The 15912-nt window shown below is 47.4% G+C and overlaps 1 protein-coding gene across 1 annotated transcript in view; it reads left to right on the top strand.

The window, feature by feature from the left end:
- ZBTB8A (zinc finger and BTB domain containing 8A) overlaps positions 1-15912 on the top strand; it is a 140063-nt gene that overhangs the window by 58977 nt on the left and 65174 nt on the right. The window contains exon 2 of the mRNA XM_085648393.1: positions 5979-6962. Within this exon, the coding sequence (XP_085504519.1) occupies positions 5996-6962 (967 nt within the window). The 5' untranslated portion in view covers positions 5979-5995. The remainder of the gene's footprint in view (positions 1-5978; positions 6963-15912) is intronic.

Raw genomic sequence — 15912 nt, 5'->3', positions numbered from 1 at the left:
AGAGAGCCATTCATGAAGGACAATGTGGCATGGAACTGTAAATAAGTGTGTGTTGAAAATGGTCACCTGCTGTAGTCCGCTCTAATTTACGTAAAATACATGAATCCTATACAGCCAACTTTGACAGGAAAAATTCCACTAAGGATGCTGATCTACAGGTTGGAGATTGGGTCAAAATCTGCAAAGTTAAGTGACAATAAAATTTGGCACCACAGCCGGATGGCTAAATGTAGGGAGGATTGTATATAGACAGATTATAACACAAAGAAGAAATCATCACCCATGAATTGGATGTGGGATGATGTTATTGAGATAAGGAAGGATCATTCTCCTATTCAATGTTCTAATCTCTGCAGAGGAAGTACAATTGTAAATGCAGCACATTCTCTTGAACAACCTTCTTGCAATGGCAATAGAGTGACACGCACTGGGAGACCAGTAAAATACAGAAGTTACGTCATGTGATATAAATAATGTACAAAAGGGAGGAATGGTGACATTAGTATTTTATGTGTGCATTCCGCAATCATGTAATTATACAATATGTTACTATTTCCTTGTGTTTAACCTTGCATTTTTTTCTCCTGGTTAACACAATGTATTTAATTAATAATACTGTCTTGTATTCTTTTGGTTAAAAGGGAGAAGATGTGACATCCTAGCTATGATGCTTCCAGTGTCATGGTAACTGGAGGCATACTACATAGTGGGATTCTAAAATAGTATTGGGAGATTAGTTGAAGTGGAGCTGCTGTTGCAGTGAGATGTACCTGCTTGCTCCTGAGTAAAGGTATTACTACTCCGTGTCCTGGCGTTATATCTTCTTTACACATGAGACCCTTGCGCTTCCTGTAGGATAAAATACACAAAAAATATGACTTTCTGCCTTCGAGATGTACTTGAGAGTCTAAACCGAGTACTCCGAGAATTTAATGCATTTGGGAGTCACTTTGGTATCACAATTAATTGGAGCAAGTCCGAGATATTGTCTCTATATGCAAATACATGGACATTTACTCCAGACTTTTCTTTAACATGGTATGAAAAGGCAGTAACATTTTTGGGCATATGGGTTAACACTGATAAAAACCTCATACTGGCTGCCCATTATGGGACAATGATCTCTAAATTGGAAGCCAAAGTGGAGTGCAGGATAGCAGTTCCATTATTTATGGCGGGACACATAGCAGCCCTGCAGCTGAACAATCCGCATCTGGCTGAGGAAAGCCCCCTTGGGATCCACAACTCCTCTATCCTCTCTAATCTGAAATAAAAACACCTGACTGCTCACTGAAATTGATACATTAGATTGCACTCCAGAGCTTGGCGAAAATGAGAGCACGGGTAGGGTTAGACTTATGTTATTCACCAAATATACCTATAGTGGGTTATCCAAATATTCCCTACTCAGGAAAGGATTGCAGCATTAAAACTAGCCAAACTCAAACTAACCACATTGGGAGCACTGTCGAAAGAGGAATGGTGTAACCCTCGTCGTAAAGTCACAAGTGAAGCCTCCCATATAGCACTTGATATATTTCTATCCTATGGACTCCATGCAGCTGGTAAGGCCTCACCCTTATTCTCACAAGAATCCCTCCCCTAGCAGTTTTCAGCCTTTGAATCAGCTTAAAGACACCAAGACACCCAGAAGATTAATCACCCCACTATATAGATTCATACAACAAACAGTGTCAATACATTACCAAAACAATTGAAGTGGCAGGATGACTATTGCACACAATTGCATTCAAAGTTCCAAAGCAAAGTAAGTCCAAACAGTTCCCAAGGGATGTGAGGTGGCCACTCGCGCTTGAAAACAGAGGACAAAAATTGCCCCTTATTCACACAAAAAGAATCTCGAGTTCCGTTCTAAAAATCTCCACAAATGATGATATAGATGTATTCTTCCGCTTTATTTTCTATTTTTCTTCAACCATTACATCCAAAACAAACATGTAGCCGGCACGTGTTTCGTCTGTGGCAAGTTTACTATTGGCTTCCTTAGGGCTAACGATAATCTCATATTGTAGGAAGCTGGCTCTGTATATACTATACCAAAGTGAGGTATTGTGAGTACAGAGTCTAGTGGAACCCCAAAGGTAGGCAGAGGTAAAGTTAGCTAGCACCTCACTCTCTATTTGTGGTAGTGTGGGCGAACAGTAAGGCAGTATCAGAGGACAGTGTTAAGAATTTGTTGTACACAGCAAATTAATTCACACACTCAGAGACTGAACTTCAGATCAATTGTTTTTATATAAAAAATATTATTTTAGTTATTTTATTTTCTAGAACCAAGCAAGCCTGACACAGGTAAGCAATATTTTCTAGAACCAAGCAAGCCTGGCACATGTAAGCAATATATACTTTATAGTAGTAATGCAGTTTGTAAACAGTTTGAATTGTAATTGTATATGCACTTTGTTTTGACTTGCAGTATGGTTGCAGAGAAATGCAATACTTTGTCAATACAGTACATAGACTTGAATGGGCTTTTCAATAAAATACCAGGTAAGTTACTTTTTTTATTACTTTTCTTAATCAGCATAGTATACCTGGATTCTACTCTGGGACATTTCCTCTAAACAGGTAAGTAAAATCGTTTTGGTTAAATAGTAAAAAATTTTTTTTTTTTAATAAATCTGTTTATTGAACTTAAGCAACAATGTCATGCTTTACAGTTACATGTGTCGGACGTCATATTAGTAAACATATTTTAAAGGCAGATATACATTATTTTCGCTATGACGGGCAATCTTACCATTCGCGCAGTGGTATTTATATCATACAATGTTCCTCGGGTGTTGGGACATTTGGGGGTTCGCACAGTCCTCCCCGATACACATTCCATTTAGACCATATTGCAATCCATTTTTTGGGGCACCCCCGAGCCACATAGACTGTTTTCTCTCTCAACATACACCAGTCCATGTCCTCTTTCCATTTCTTCAGTTTCGGCGGCACGGTGGCCCCCCATGCCTGCGCTATGTTACGTTTAGCAATCATCTACCCCAGAGTGGCCCATATTCTCCCCTTCACATCTAGATCTGTGGGCTCCCAGATGTTCAACAGGCATCTCTTGGCCTCGGGCATAAGAGGGACTCCCCAAATCGCGCTCATACATTGCAATTTCTTTTTCCAGTAGCCTTGAATTAACGGGCATTCCCAAAGAATGTGCATGAACCCGCCTTCCATCCCACACCGTCTCCTACACTGCCCGTCTACGCTTTTGCCCATAATCCTTAATTGCTTCTCTGAGAGGTAAGCCCTGTGTAGGATCTTGAGTTGGACTAGCTTGAGTTTAGCGGATATGGCCACTTCCTTTGGCGATGAGAGTGCCTCCTCCCATTCCTCATCGTCCATTTCAAGGCCATCCCTTACCCATTTCTCCCGAATTGCAGTGAGGGGATCAGGGGTATTATGAATACGTTTTTTATATGTGAGGGATATACATTTTTCCGGTAGGTGCCCGTCGAGCAGCCGGTCCTCGAGTGGGGATGACTCGGGCAGCTCCGTACCCGATGGCATATTCGCCTGCAGGGAGTGTTTAATCTGTGCATATCCAAAGCGCTCTGAGTCAGCCATTTTAAATAGTACAATTTTAAAGAATTTCTTTAGGTTTTCAAACTCCACACTTAAAAACTTTTCCAAGAAAAACAGTCAATGTTCTCCTATGGAGCAAAATAGTGTTATCGGTTTTGAAGTATGTATTTGGTAGTGGGAGTTGAGGTTCTGGGGTAGACTCAGGGGTCCGACTGGGTCAAGGATGCACTCTAGTTACACCCTCAGCGGCACTAGGGCGGCCGGGTGCAGAGTGCTGAGGCCCAGTGTTATCCAATGGGTGATAGGGGGCCTCTGGTTGGTGGCTGCTGACAAGCAGGCCACTTGGTTGTGGGAGCACAGCTCCTAGACTTTAGCTCAGGGCAAATGGGGAAACAAAGTAGCACCAAAGGTGCACCCTCAGCGGCACTAAGGCGGCCGGGTGCAGGGTGCTGTTTCGATGTTGGGTGCCCTGTTGTTTGCAATGGGGAACCTCCGGATTGCAAAGGCACTGCAGGCTTGGGGACGAAGGTCTTCTGGGGGCGACCACCACTTCAAGAGGTTAGTTGGGATGTTGGGGGTTGGTTAGGCACCGTTTGGCCACCGAAGGCCGTGGGGCGTCGGTGCAGGGGTGCCTTTTGGGGTCCGATCTCCTTACCAGCTTCTTGTCCCGGTTGGGGGGGACCTTCCGGATTTGGGCTGCAGGCGTTGACTGGAGGCTTGAGGCAGGTCCGGGGTCGCGGTTCTCGGGTTAGGATCGCATGGGGGACCTCCTTGTGGTGTTTGCTCACTCGAGCACGGGCCGTGGACGGCGGGTGCAGAGTGGAGCGAATCCGCGGTGTCCGGCCGGAACCAGAGTTTGCAGATGAACAAATCCGATGTTCACGGGAGACAGTCTTTTAGGTCGGAGGCAGGCAGGTCCTGCAGGGTTTTTGAGGTTGCTGTCTGCAGGACACACAGGGATTTTGCAGGAGCAGGTTTGAGGTGGAGACAGGCTGGTAAAGCTAGGGCCAAGTCAGTGGACGTCTTCCTCTTGTTAGCTTCTGCACGGCCGTTTGGTCCTTCTTCTTCTTCTCTTGTATTTCTTCTTGTCTGAGGATGCAAGGTTCAAGGGTACCCCTAAATACTTGATTTAGGGGCGTTACAGGTAGGTAAAAAGGTTGGGACCAATGGGTCCCTTCCTTGGGGTGGGTACACCCCCTATTATGCCACCCTCCAGTGGGAGGGGGCATAAGCCTTTTCCTGGTTGGCTGGGTCCCCCAACTGCAAGAGGGCGGGGACTGAGTGTTGTGCTTCACCTCACCTCGCCTACCCCACCTTAGGGGTGGAATTGGCAGAGGTGGGCACACCTCTCTTCCTCACTCCTTTTTCCTGCCGGTTCTCCCTCCCACAATGGGGGTCAGAACCAGTGAGGACCAGTTGCTGAAAGCAGCAAGTGGCCTGGGGAAGCTCACAAAGGCGGCAAGCCTTTGAAGCTTCCCCTTCGTGGACCCTGCCCATCCTGGGGGAGGAGGCTTGGCACCTCGTCCCAGGATGTGCATTGTTTCAGGCCCCAAGAGCAGCAGGCTCTTGACCCATAGGTCCAGAAACATGTCTGGTGGTGGCAGCTGAAGGCAGCCACTAAGCCTGGACACTGGTGGTAGGTCATTTTTCAGGGGGCATCTTTAAGATGCCCTCTGTGTGCATTTTTCATTAAATCCCACACTGCCATCAGTGTGGGTTTAATGTGCTGAGAAGTTTGATACCAAACTTCTCAGTTTTCAGTGTAGCCATTATGGTGCTGTGGAGTTCGTAATGACAAACTCCCAGTACCATATACTCTTAATGGCAGCACTGCACTTACAATGTCTAAGAATGGACTTAGTCACTGTAGGGATACAGGGCTCATGTACCTGTCCCCTCACCACTGGTATAGTGCACCCAAATAGAGGGGTGTCTGATCTATGCCAGAGCAGTGGGTTGTAGGCATGGGACACAGGGATGTGTGCCATGTTGACTCTTCACTTTGTTCTGCACTAAGACACGCATTTTGCAGTGTGTGGGTGGGTGTAGGTGTGTGTGGGTGGGTGTAGGGGTGTGTGTGTGTGTGTGTGTGTAACTTAGAGGTCTTTGTTGTCCGGTTTTATTAGGATGAACCCCTACACTGTTCATTTACAACCATTATTTCTTTATTCTTAGATGTCATCCATTTTAGACTTGAGTTTTTGCACATATCATCACGGTATGCTGTGTATTGCTAGTAATGAATTTGTGATTTGTTTTTTCTTGCGCCACGGTCATGTTTTATAGATTTGTTTGTATATTATGTCGAGCTACAGCTGTGATAGGACCTGACTTGTGGGTGTTTATTTGCGCTTTTATGGCCTATATTGGCTGAATAAAGAGTTATTGACTGACTGGCGCTAAAAGTGATTTTATTTATTCATTTATTTATTTAGGATCATCTGCACCGCCGATGTCGGAAATGGAGATTTCCTCCCATCACTCACGTCTGTTGCAGCAACTGAACGAGCAGCGCCAGCAGGACTTATTTTGCGACTGCCATATCCTCATTCAGGGGCGAACTTTCAAAGCCCATCGAAATGTGCTGTTTGCCAGTAGTGGGTATTTCAAAATGCTCCTTTCCCAGAGTTCAAAAGAGGCATGTCAGCCAACCACAGCAACTTTTGAAGTCTTCTCACCTGAAACATTCCATGTCATCCTGGACTTCATGTATACAGGCAAACTCTCTCTTAATGGCCAAACAGTCATTGAAGTCATGTCGGCAGCTAGCTACCTTCAAATGACCGACGTCATTGGTGCCTGCAAGACCTTCATCAAGTCCTCTTTGGACATTAACGAAAAAGAAAAAGATGATTTCTTTAACCTTTCCGAAAAGGACACAAAACAAGGTATAAATGGTAATGGTGATGAACAAGCAGACATGTATGGCTTAGAATGGGAGGTAGCAGAAAGCAGTCCACAGCATTCCAGAGTACCTCCTGAAGGAGGCAAAAGCACAAGTGATGATAGCTGGAATGTTTACAATTATTACAAGGCTTCTCAAAGAAATGCCCAAGAGCGGCCAGCCAAACAGGACCAAAGACACAACTCTGCTAAAAAGAAGAGTAGGCACGTAAGAGAACCAGAATCAGGTGATATACCGGATAGTAAGCAAATCAAAGAAGAACCTGCTCCAGAAACTTGTAGGATATCAAAACCAAAAGGCTTTGTTTCTCAGTCGGAGGAGCCGGTTCCAATTGAGGCTGACGTAGATGCTGGGTTCCCTCTTGATAATGTTGCGGGCATGACACCTAGGACCTGGACAGTGAACCAGCCATCCCAATCACGGAGGTCTGCTAGCAAGTCCAAGTCATCAAAAGCTGATGAGCTATATGCCACTATGCCCACAATCCTAGGGGTTGTGGGTGGCTGGGGTGAAGGTAAATATAGATACATATGTTCCTACATGTTCTGCTCATTTTCAGTGCCTCTATTAATGATGGAAAATATGATGCCTCCCACAGTAACCTTTGTATTTTGAGTTTCCCAGGCCCCTTCATATGATGACCTATGCATGGCTGGTACCAGAATAGAAAGTTTGGTTCTGCCTCGACTTTCCCTTCTAACTCCTCAGAGCCGAGTCCACTTAACTGGGCGTCAGTGTGGATTAGTCCCGACCATGGGTCAGGGAACTAGTGTAATGAATGAAGGATGAGCTATACTTAATAACATTTATTCAGGCTTGGGTCTGACTATCTTCAGGCCTGTTAATAAGAGCGTTCAAAGGTATGTAATACCATCTGTAGCACTTTATGTGTGGATCATTATACAGTGTAGCAAATATTTTGATCATGGACTTACCAAACCTGTTTTCAGTCTCCCAGCGAACATTAATTTGTAATCTTTGCAAAAAGTGTGAGTTGCGGCCCACTTTGTTGCTTATCAAGTGTAATTAATTGTGTATGCCTTTGCAAACCTATGCAGACTGCCTTATCTGTGACTACAGGAGCTTGAATGCCTTTCACTGAGGAGTGCCTCACAAAGTGGTGCATGCATTTGACAATTTCTCTAATTTGAGAGGTAGAGTGTTTTTTTGCCAAGTATAGTGCTTGCACATGTTACTTCAATAAAAAGTCTGTTGAGGAAGCAAACATCCGGGGCCACTCAAGTAGGTTGGAAATGTGACTGTATTCCAGTGAAGACAATGCAGTCGGCTGAGCAGAAGCACACTAACCACTGCCAGCCTGTCCCTTCAAAACATTACACCTACATTCCAAAGCTTGTTCAGAGAACGAGTCCCACCATGCCCCCTAAAAGATCGACGCAGTTCAAGCACTGCTCATGTAAGCCTTCAAACAGTGGCAGCTGGTGGGTTTTGAAAGTGGTGGGGTGAAAAATGCTGTACCCTAATGTAATGAGCGAGCGAAGCCTGAACTGCAAAAGGAGGGTGCAGGGGGGTTCGCCCCCCTACCCCCCCCCCCCCCCCCCGCAATGTTTGTGAAAAAAATGGATTCAAATGGTGGGTTTTATACCACATATTTACTGCAAATTGTTGAAAAAAGGGGGATCCAAATATAGCATTTTGAAGCACGTGTGAAGAAAACATTAGCATCAAATCAAAAAATGTGCCCAATCCTCAAACTGGTCTGCTTGCAAAATGACCCCCAAGCCAAGCCCATCCAACCAACGGAAACAGGCCCTCTAAGTGTTTCCCACCTGTTCTCTGAACCACCTATGTTTTCATTGTATATAATAATGAAAATGCTGCAGTTTGTTCTTATTTATCTTATGCAACTTACAACCATTGACAAAGCCTATAGTCCTGGCTGGTTGTAGGTTTAATGTCACTCGTAATATATATCTGGAGGCAATGACAGAAGAAGCACAATACCAGTGGGGCAGCACACTATGCTAAGTACAGATTTTTATCTTAACAGTTTTAAGCCATGTTCAGCAGCCATTTACTGGACAATGTTCACACTCTGGGTGCCAAAGTTCATTTAATAGGGACTTTTCTCTGTGTAACTTAGTTCACAGTTATGCTACCCTTTTAGTTAAAAACGACGTAGATTGGTAATGACGCATTTTAAACTAACTGATGTGTATCTTTGATAGATCACTGCAGCGCCGCTCTAAAAGTTTGGATGCTCATATGCTGACAAACCACTTTTAAGCAGTACAGTTTTCATATAATTAGAACTACAAATAGCCCCTCCCACTTCCGGTGAACTGTCGGTCCACCTCCTTACTCACCCCCCCCCCCCCCCTTTACGAGGGGTGGAGCGTTCAAGCGACCCCCTGTTGTACAGGTTTCCAACCGCCCGTAGGATAAACGACGCCGTCGCACCTCAGGGTCCACCGCAAAGACTTCCTGGGGATATTAGGCCTCGGCACCCTTTGTTCTCCTGAAGAGGGTACCCCTGAGTACCTTTCCGCCTCTGGATCGCCCTGTAACTCCACCTGCAACACAAATAAAAAGATTAGAAAATCCTTACCCCCCCACCCTGATTATGCGGGGTAAGTGGTAGGGAGGGAAACAGCATCAGGGTGAGGGACAAAGAGGCCGCCAGGTGGGCGGGGGAGGAACTTGTACCTCTTCCCTTCCCCCACCTCGGCCGGAAGTGACGAGCGGGACTCCAAAGGGGTCTCCAGACACTAGGCTGTCTAGTGTGCCATCCTGTGGTACTAAAGGGGCCGCCCTCTTATGAGGGTCACCTGTGGGGACGTCGTCGGTCAGCCCACATAGTGCCAATATCGGCAACACTCACCAGCCCTCATGCAGCAACATACAGGTAACATAAATAATCAGACAAGACAACTTTTTGGTGGAGAAAATTGCTGCAGGTTTATTAGCATACCAAATATGCCAACATGGTGGGTTATCTTACAGGCGAGCCAAAGGCAAGCCGCCCCTCGCGGCCTACCACCTGATGGGCCAACTTGCATCGTGGCCTTAGCCAATCGGTGCTTAGCGGTTGTGGTGAGGGACTAGCCCCTCCCACTTCCGGTGAACCGTCGGTCCACCTCCTTACTCACACACCCCCCCCCCCCCCCACGAGGGGCGGAGCATTCAAGCGACCCCCAGTTGTACAGGTTTCCAACCGCCCGTAGGATAAACGGGGCGCAGTCGCACCTCAGGGTCCACCGCAAAGACTTCCTGGGGATATTAGACCTCAGCACCCTTTGTGCTCCTGAAGAGGGTACCCCTGAGTATCTTTCCGCCTCTGGATCGCCCTGTAACTCCGCCACAGCCCTGGGTGTGGCGACCGTCGCAGCCAGGGCCCCCCACCAAGGTCGGTATTCCTACTTACATCCTGCTATTTCTAGGGCCTCTCCCCTATCCAGCAAGAACAGGTCCATGCTTATACTGGACAGATGTACCCCATCGTCCTTAAAGCATCCTGTTAATTTGGCATGTAGCAACCCATGTCTAAGGAAGCCAAATCCCCTCTGCCCAGTGAATTTACGCATAGCGCAGATGACCCTCCTGCGCGCAGGCTCCATCGCCTCCCCCAACCGAGCTCCATGCCATGGGAGCTGGGAGTGATTTCAGACCACAAAAGTTCACCTGTCCCCAACTGGTTGCTAATTTGCTCATAGTCTTCTTCTAGGGTGCATTATTTCACCACGTTGAACAAACAATTTTACAGTTCTTTTGGATTTGTCCCTGGCGAACATAGTAATGGTGTCAAAAAAGGTTTGAGGGAATATGTGTATGGTGTCCGTTATTAGACACTGCACCCTTTCGTGGACTGACCACTTACTCAGTCCACCCTGCTTGCTGAACCTTCAACGGGTCACAGATGCCCAGTCCCTGCTATCCACCTGTGACCCTTGATACTTACACCAGTAATGGTGTCGGACTACAAGGTTCTGTGTCACATGTTTCGCTGTAGTCCCTTTGGTGGATCCGCTGGGACCCTTCTGCATCCCTGCAAATGCTGTGTAACGCACTACAACCCTTTCATGCCCTTGCCCGTACCTCAAAGACACCTGACAGCCTGATGCCCCCCACAGCTTTGGTGAGGGGTTTTGGGCCCAGCACACCCCAGTCTGTGTTGCCAACATTTATCCTCCCTAGAGGCTCCAGTTAGTGTGAGTGGCTATCCCTGTCCTGGCAAGGCATGTCAATGGCCATTCCCCCCCCCTTTGGTGACTATCCTGCCATGGGATATGTGACATAAGCACAGGTGTCCTCGTGTACTTGCCGTGTAAAAAGGGGGAACCACCTGAACGAATACTTGCCCCTTCTTGAGCAGTGGGAACGCCAAAACAATCCTTATTCAATCATTGTAGCCAAATTATGCTCTGACCCCATGTTCCCCTCCGCTTATTCACTGCAACCCACAAATTAGCTGGCAGCGTCCGCAAATGCCTGGCTCCCTGTCTATAGGGCGGGTGTTTTTGTCTGTCCTGGATGGTCTCGAGGATCCATCTCTTGCATGCTTGCAACCCTTAACATTATCACATTAGTTGGACAAGCCCACTGCCTGGCCGCAAGCTTAGCTAAGTCCCTGCGGAAATCGTCTTCCTGTGCGAGCAGACCAAGCTATCTCCGTTGGCATACCATCCCTTTAACACAAGGTTTACCTCTTTAGGCATGTCACTAATTGTCTCCTTCATGCGTTTAAGGCTAGTTTGAAACCTGCTTAGACAACCTACCTTCTAATTCACCATGCAGAGTAACTATTCATGTTTGTCTCTTGACAAGTAGCCCCGTTTGGGCACTCGTTGGACCCCAGGCAGCTTTTAACAGGCACCCTATCCAAATGTATATATCATGTTGCGCAACTTGGGACACTATTACTTCCTCACTACGTACTTCCCGGCATGTAAATACTGCCTAAGATCTCCCCACTTTAGTACCCGAATAACCACTAAATAAATACTGTCTCAGGTAGAAAGATTACTAGTGCACCTGGCCAAGAGCCCTCCACTGCGTGTGAACCCCTGCTGTTGCGTATTAGACTGTTTGTTTTTGCCTAACCACATCCGGACCCTACAAGTAAAACCAGCCAAACCAATCGCAGGTCCTCCTGCTAAGACACAAACCTATATGGCCATAAACATGCCCCTATGTGTCCAATGTATTCTGGGCAACAGAAATTAAAACAAACCGTTAAATCCAATGGCAATAGTCACCCATAATCTTGACTTACTCAGTGCCTGTTGTAGTTGTCCTCTCTGAAAGCCAGACAGTGCCACTTAGTGGCCCACTGTCAGAGGCGCCAGTGGTGACAATTGAGAGACGGTGCCGTGCACCAGCAAAGAACCACCCTGTCAGATTAAACAAATAAAGGTTTAGTTTTATCAGCCAGACCAACAGTGGAGTCATAGCCAAATGGACTAAGTGTGGGCCAAAATGGAGGAGGTATATGAGAGGCTACTGCAGGCCCCAAGGTTTGTGCAACTTGCTGCTGCCTCACCATAATGCCAGGGGCCCTGAGTCTAAGAAAATGGTGATGTTGTGATACAACTTAAGTTAATGTGGGCAAAGTTAAATCCGTCGGTTCTTAGTTCAAGCACTTGTGTACTGACCGGTTCTAAGCAGTACGGCGAATACCAACCGTGCTGCAGTCTGCCCATGAGTTTATAAAGGTATCCAAATTAGAAACCCCTGGCAGCACGAGTTTTGCTGCTGTGGAAACTTCTGAGGCTTTGCCTTTGGGTCAAAATTTTTAGTGCGTCCGGGTATAATTTTGCACAGCAGGTGAAAGGGATTCAACAATAGCTGATTAAAACAACTCTACTAGCTGCACTTAGTAACTTAATGCACTCCCACGAGCCCTATTAGAGTGGATACATCCACATAGCCTGCTAGTATCATATGCTTGAGTTAATTTTGGCACTTGTGGACATGTAATTAACCACTAGAACCTGTCAAAAGTACTATACCACATAATACTATAGAACGATAAGTTCGCCCCCTTTATTACCAAACTCTGCCGGCCCTATATTCGTTGAAACGTCACGCATTATTACTCTGAAATTAGGAACATGTCACACATGGCTTTGTAAAACCTTGGCAGCTATGCAAGATTATTGTAACTGCAACTCCCAGGACACTAGTTATCCTGCTATCGTTGTGAGGCTCCCTGGTGCCTCCGGGCCAAATTTGCGCTATCCAGGAGGCTGTAACTAAAATGTCTGTTTCAAGTAATAAAAGTGTGTATTGCTGGATCTTATTAAGGCAGTGGGGGAAGTATGTTTGGGTCCCTCCCCTGCTACATTAAATTTCCTATTGCAATCAAGGTCATAATCTGGCACTACATGAATGAAATAGTCGTCCTGTAATCACAATGTACCAAGGTCGGTCACGTGCTCTCCAGCCCTCCAATGTGGCTAAACAAAAGCAACAGCCCTATGGCTCATGGCAGGAGGCCAAACCCGCCTGCCCCGCGCACTGCTCCCGCTGTGCAGCCAGACCCCTGAAGCATCACCTATACCCTAACACTTGAGCGGGTGTGGCAATTCAGTCTGGTCCAGGCCCCCCAAGGCTATAGTAATGTCTAGGGCAGCAGCTGGAGTGAGTACTTGCGAGTGCCCCGGCTTTTACTTTTATTTAAACTTAATGCCATGCGTAAGTGACAGAAACCCTATGAGGTACGGACAAAGGAGGAAAGTTATTCCCTACCTATCCTCCCTCTAGTGTGCTTAAGTCAGAGGCAGGCAGGTCAGTTCTGTATTATGCTGGAGTGTCCTGGACACTGGGCACCTCTCAATACCTTTGTACTTCACCCAAGTCCCCAGGCAATCACCGCCGGGAACCCCTTAAAACAATTGAGTAACTTGTCTTGTGCGTGTTGTGTGTAAGGGACAGAGAAATGCGTGGATGCATAACATTTAACAAAAGTGCACCCTCATAAATCCCTAGCAATGCGAGTGCCACCTAATTTGCGCTGGAAAGAGCAGGCTGCTGCTAGTGCCCAGCTTGCGTCATTTTTTTATCACCCTTTTCCAGAATGGAGATGACTGAACCACCTCAACCCTACTGGCCTCCGGGGCCCGGGATGCTTAGGACGAGTGCTGACTGCTCTTTAGACTCTACGAAGGATTATCCTGGGTCAGGAATGAAAATCATAACCGCGGGTGCATGCCTCGGCCCCTACCCTTCAGTCTACCCCGTTTAAAGATACTGCCCTGCTTCGGAGCTCTCATCGATTAAATCATGTCTTTGCCGCTGAGGAGCAGAATGCCCCCCCCCACCCCCCGTGGCCCAGAGCAGGCGGGCAACGCCTTTAAGTAGTTTATTAAATTTTTGCTCTCCATCCCCGATTGATCCCTTTATATAAGCATTCCACTCTGACATATAATAGAACAGGAGCTTGGCTGTATTAATTAGTTGTAGGACATCAGACCGTGGCCTGCCTATGGCTGAAAATAACCAGGCACACCTTTAGCTGTCGGTGTTCCTCAACTGGATTACTTATCTTGTGCCCCTACAGTGATAGGGCAGGGCGAAAATTACCAGTGTTGCGACATTCTTTTACACTAGTCTGATGTTGTTTACTTCTATACTAAACCCATTCTTTCTTAATACAAGCTCCATCATATACCATCACATCTTAATCAGTTAAATTTATCAGAGAGGGCTTTGTTGTTTTACCTAAGGTTCAAGCATCAAATGAGGGTAAGTTAAAAGTTGTCAGACCTGCCAATTTATGAAAATATTTCACAGTGTGAAGAGGGGTGTGACATTGGACCGAACACAGCCTTGGGAACTTTCACTTAGCAGGGTGGTTCCCTCTGAGAGGTGTCGCCCCCCGTAATAGACAAGATCTATGCGGAGTTTCCTAACAATAAGGTCCGAAACCGCCCAACTTGTGGAGCCAGGACTACCCCTCTTTGACTGCAATACACCGCTGTCACCCTGCCCCAGCCGCACAATCTCTTGGGACATGGTAAACGCACCTGGCTTTCCCGGACCCAACCGAGAGCCTGTCTCAACTGCACAGGACTCCCAGAGGACCACCTGGAATCAGAGGTTCCCTGAATCCGCTTTGAACTAACACTGGTGCACATTGGAGGTAGTTCCTGTTGGTTTGCCGAGGGTCAAGCACCCGTCTGGTTAAAATCTCACGAGTACACCCCTCGCTATACCGGATTAGTCACCTGGCCTCTTTGAAACGGAGTCAGAGACCGTCCCCGCTCGGCCGCCGAGCCTCCTGCACACATGGGATCACTCACCAGATTTACCATCTTGCACAGCCGGAAAGGCTCCTGGCGAGGCAGGACACGCCCGGCCTGCGGAGGTAGGCCCCATGCTGGCCAGGCCAGACAGTGCGCTTCAGGCTCCATGGAGGGTCGCGCCCCAGCGAGTGGGATCTACGCAACATCCTCTGCCCTCCCCCGTAGTCAAGGCTCCCCCTGCGGCGCCGAGCCTAAGCTCCGCAGCAAAATTGGATTTCAGGACGAGGGAGCCTGCACGGCACCCGCTGCCCCCCCAGGGTGGCATCCATAAACTGCACCGCAGAGAGAGCGCGAGCACCAACGCCACACTGAGGCCCAGACACCCTCCCCCACCCATCTGCCCCGTTCCTCCCAGACAAACCGGGCTCCCCAACAAGTGGACTGGAGCCAAGGACAAAGGGGGGAAAAAACGGGCTACCCAACCTGTGGACCGGAGCCATTTGAAGGCTAGCTCCTCTTGGCGTCTCTATGGTATGGGCTGGATGAAGAAGATAGTATGTGGCGCAATGGCTAGATTTGCCGAATTTGGTACTGTTCCACGTCCTAATCTCAGCGTCTGCTGAACAACCCCTGTGAGTCCGCACCAATCGCTCTATCTCCCCGTGCCTACCCAAAAATGGGCGTGTTCTAGTGCAACGTAACTGGTACTCGTGTACAACGCTCCTGTACCTACCGGTCGAGTTCACGCCACATTAACTGCAACCTAGTGGATGCCAATAATGGTATGTTCCGCTAATTAATCATGTAGCAAACCGCACCAATGACGCCACGTAAGAGACTTGACAGTTTTGGGAAAGATGATTCTATTGTCGTCTCGCCCGCCCCCACTCTCGGTTCCCGTCTGTCATCGCTTCTGGTCTTTCCTTTGTCAACTCCGCTTTGCTGCCATCCTTAATAAACGCTTTGCGGAGCAGACAGCGCAGCGCTACCTTTCCGGTGCCTGGGTATTGCTCTTCCCTTGTTGTGGCCTGGCATGACACTTAACCATGCCCCCTAGACAGTGAGTTAGACTCTGAATAGAAAATTAATTGACAACAGGAACATGGGGGCGGAGGAGTATAGAAACAATACTCTTGCTGCACGACCTTTCATAACATTTTTCTCACGCTCCTGCACCGTTGGCAAGAAGCGTCCGTCTACACACACAAGGTAAATTAAAAATTGGTTGAATGAGTTGGTTGTGGCAGTTGAGCAGCTCTA

The sequence above is a fragment of the Triturus cristatus genome, chromosome 3_2, assembly GCF_964204655.1.
Source record: "Triturus cristatus chromosome 3_2, aTriCri1.1, whole genome shotgun sequence".
NCBI lineage: Eukaryota > Metazoa > Chordata > Amphibia > Caudata > Salamandridae > Triturus > Triturus cristatus.
This window is presented reverse-complemented; position numbering and strand designations above follow the sequence as displayed.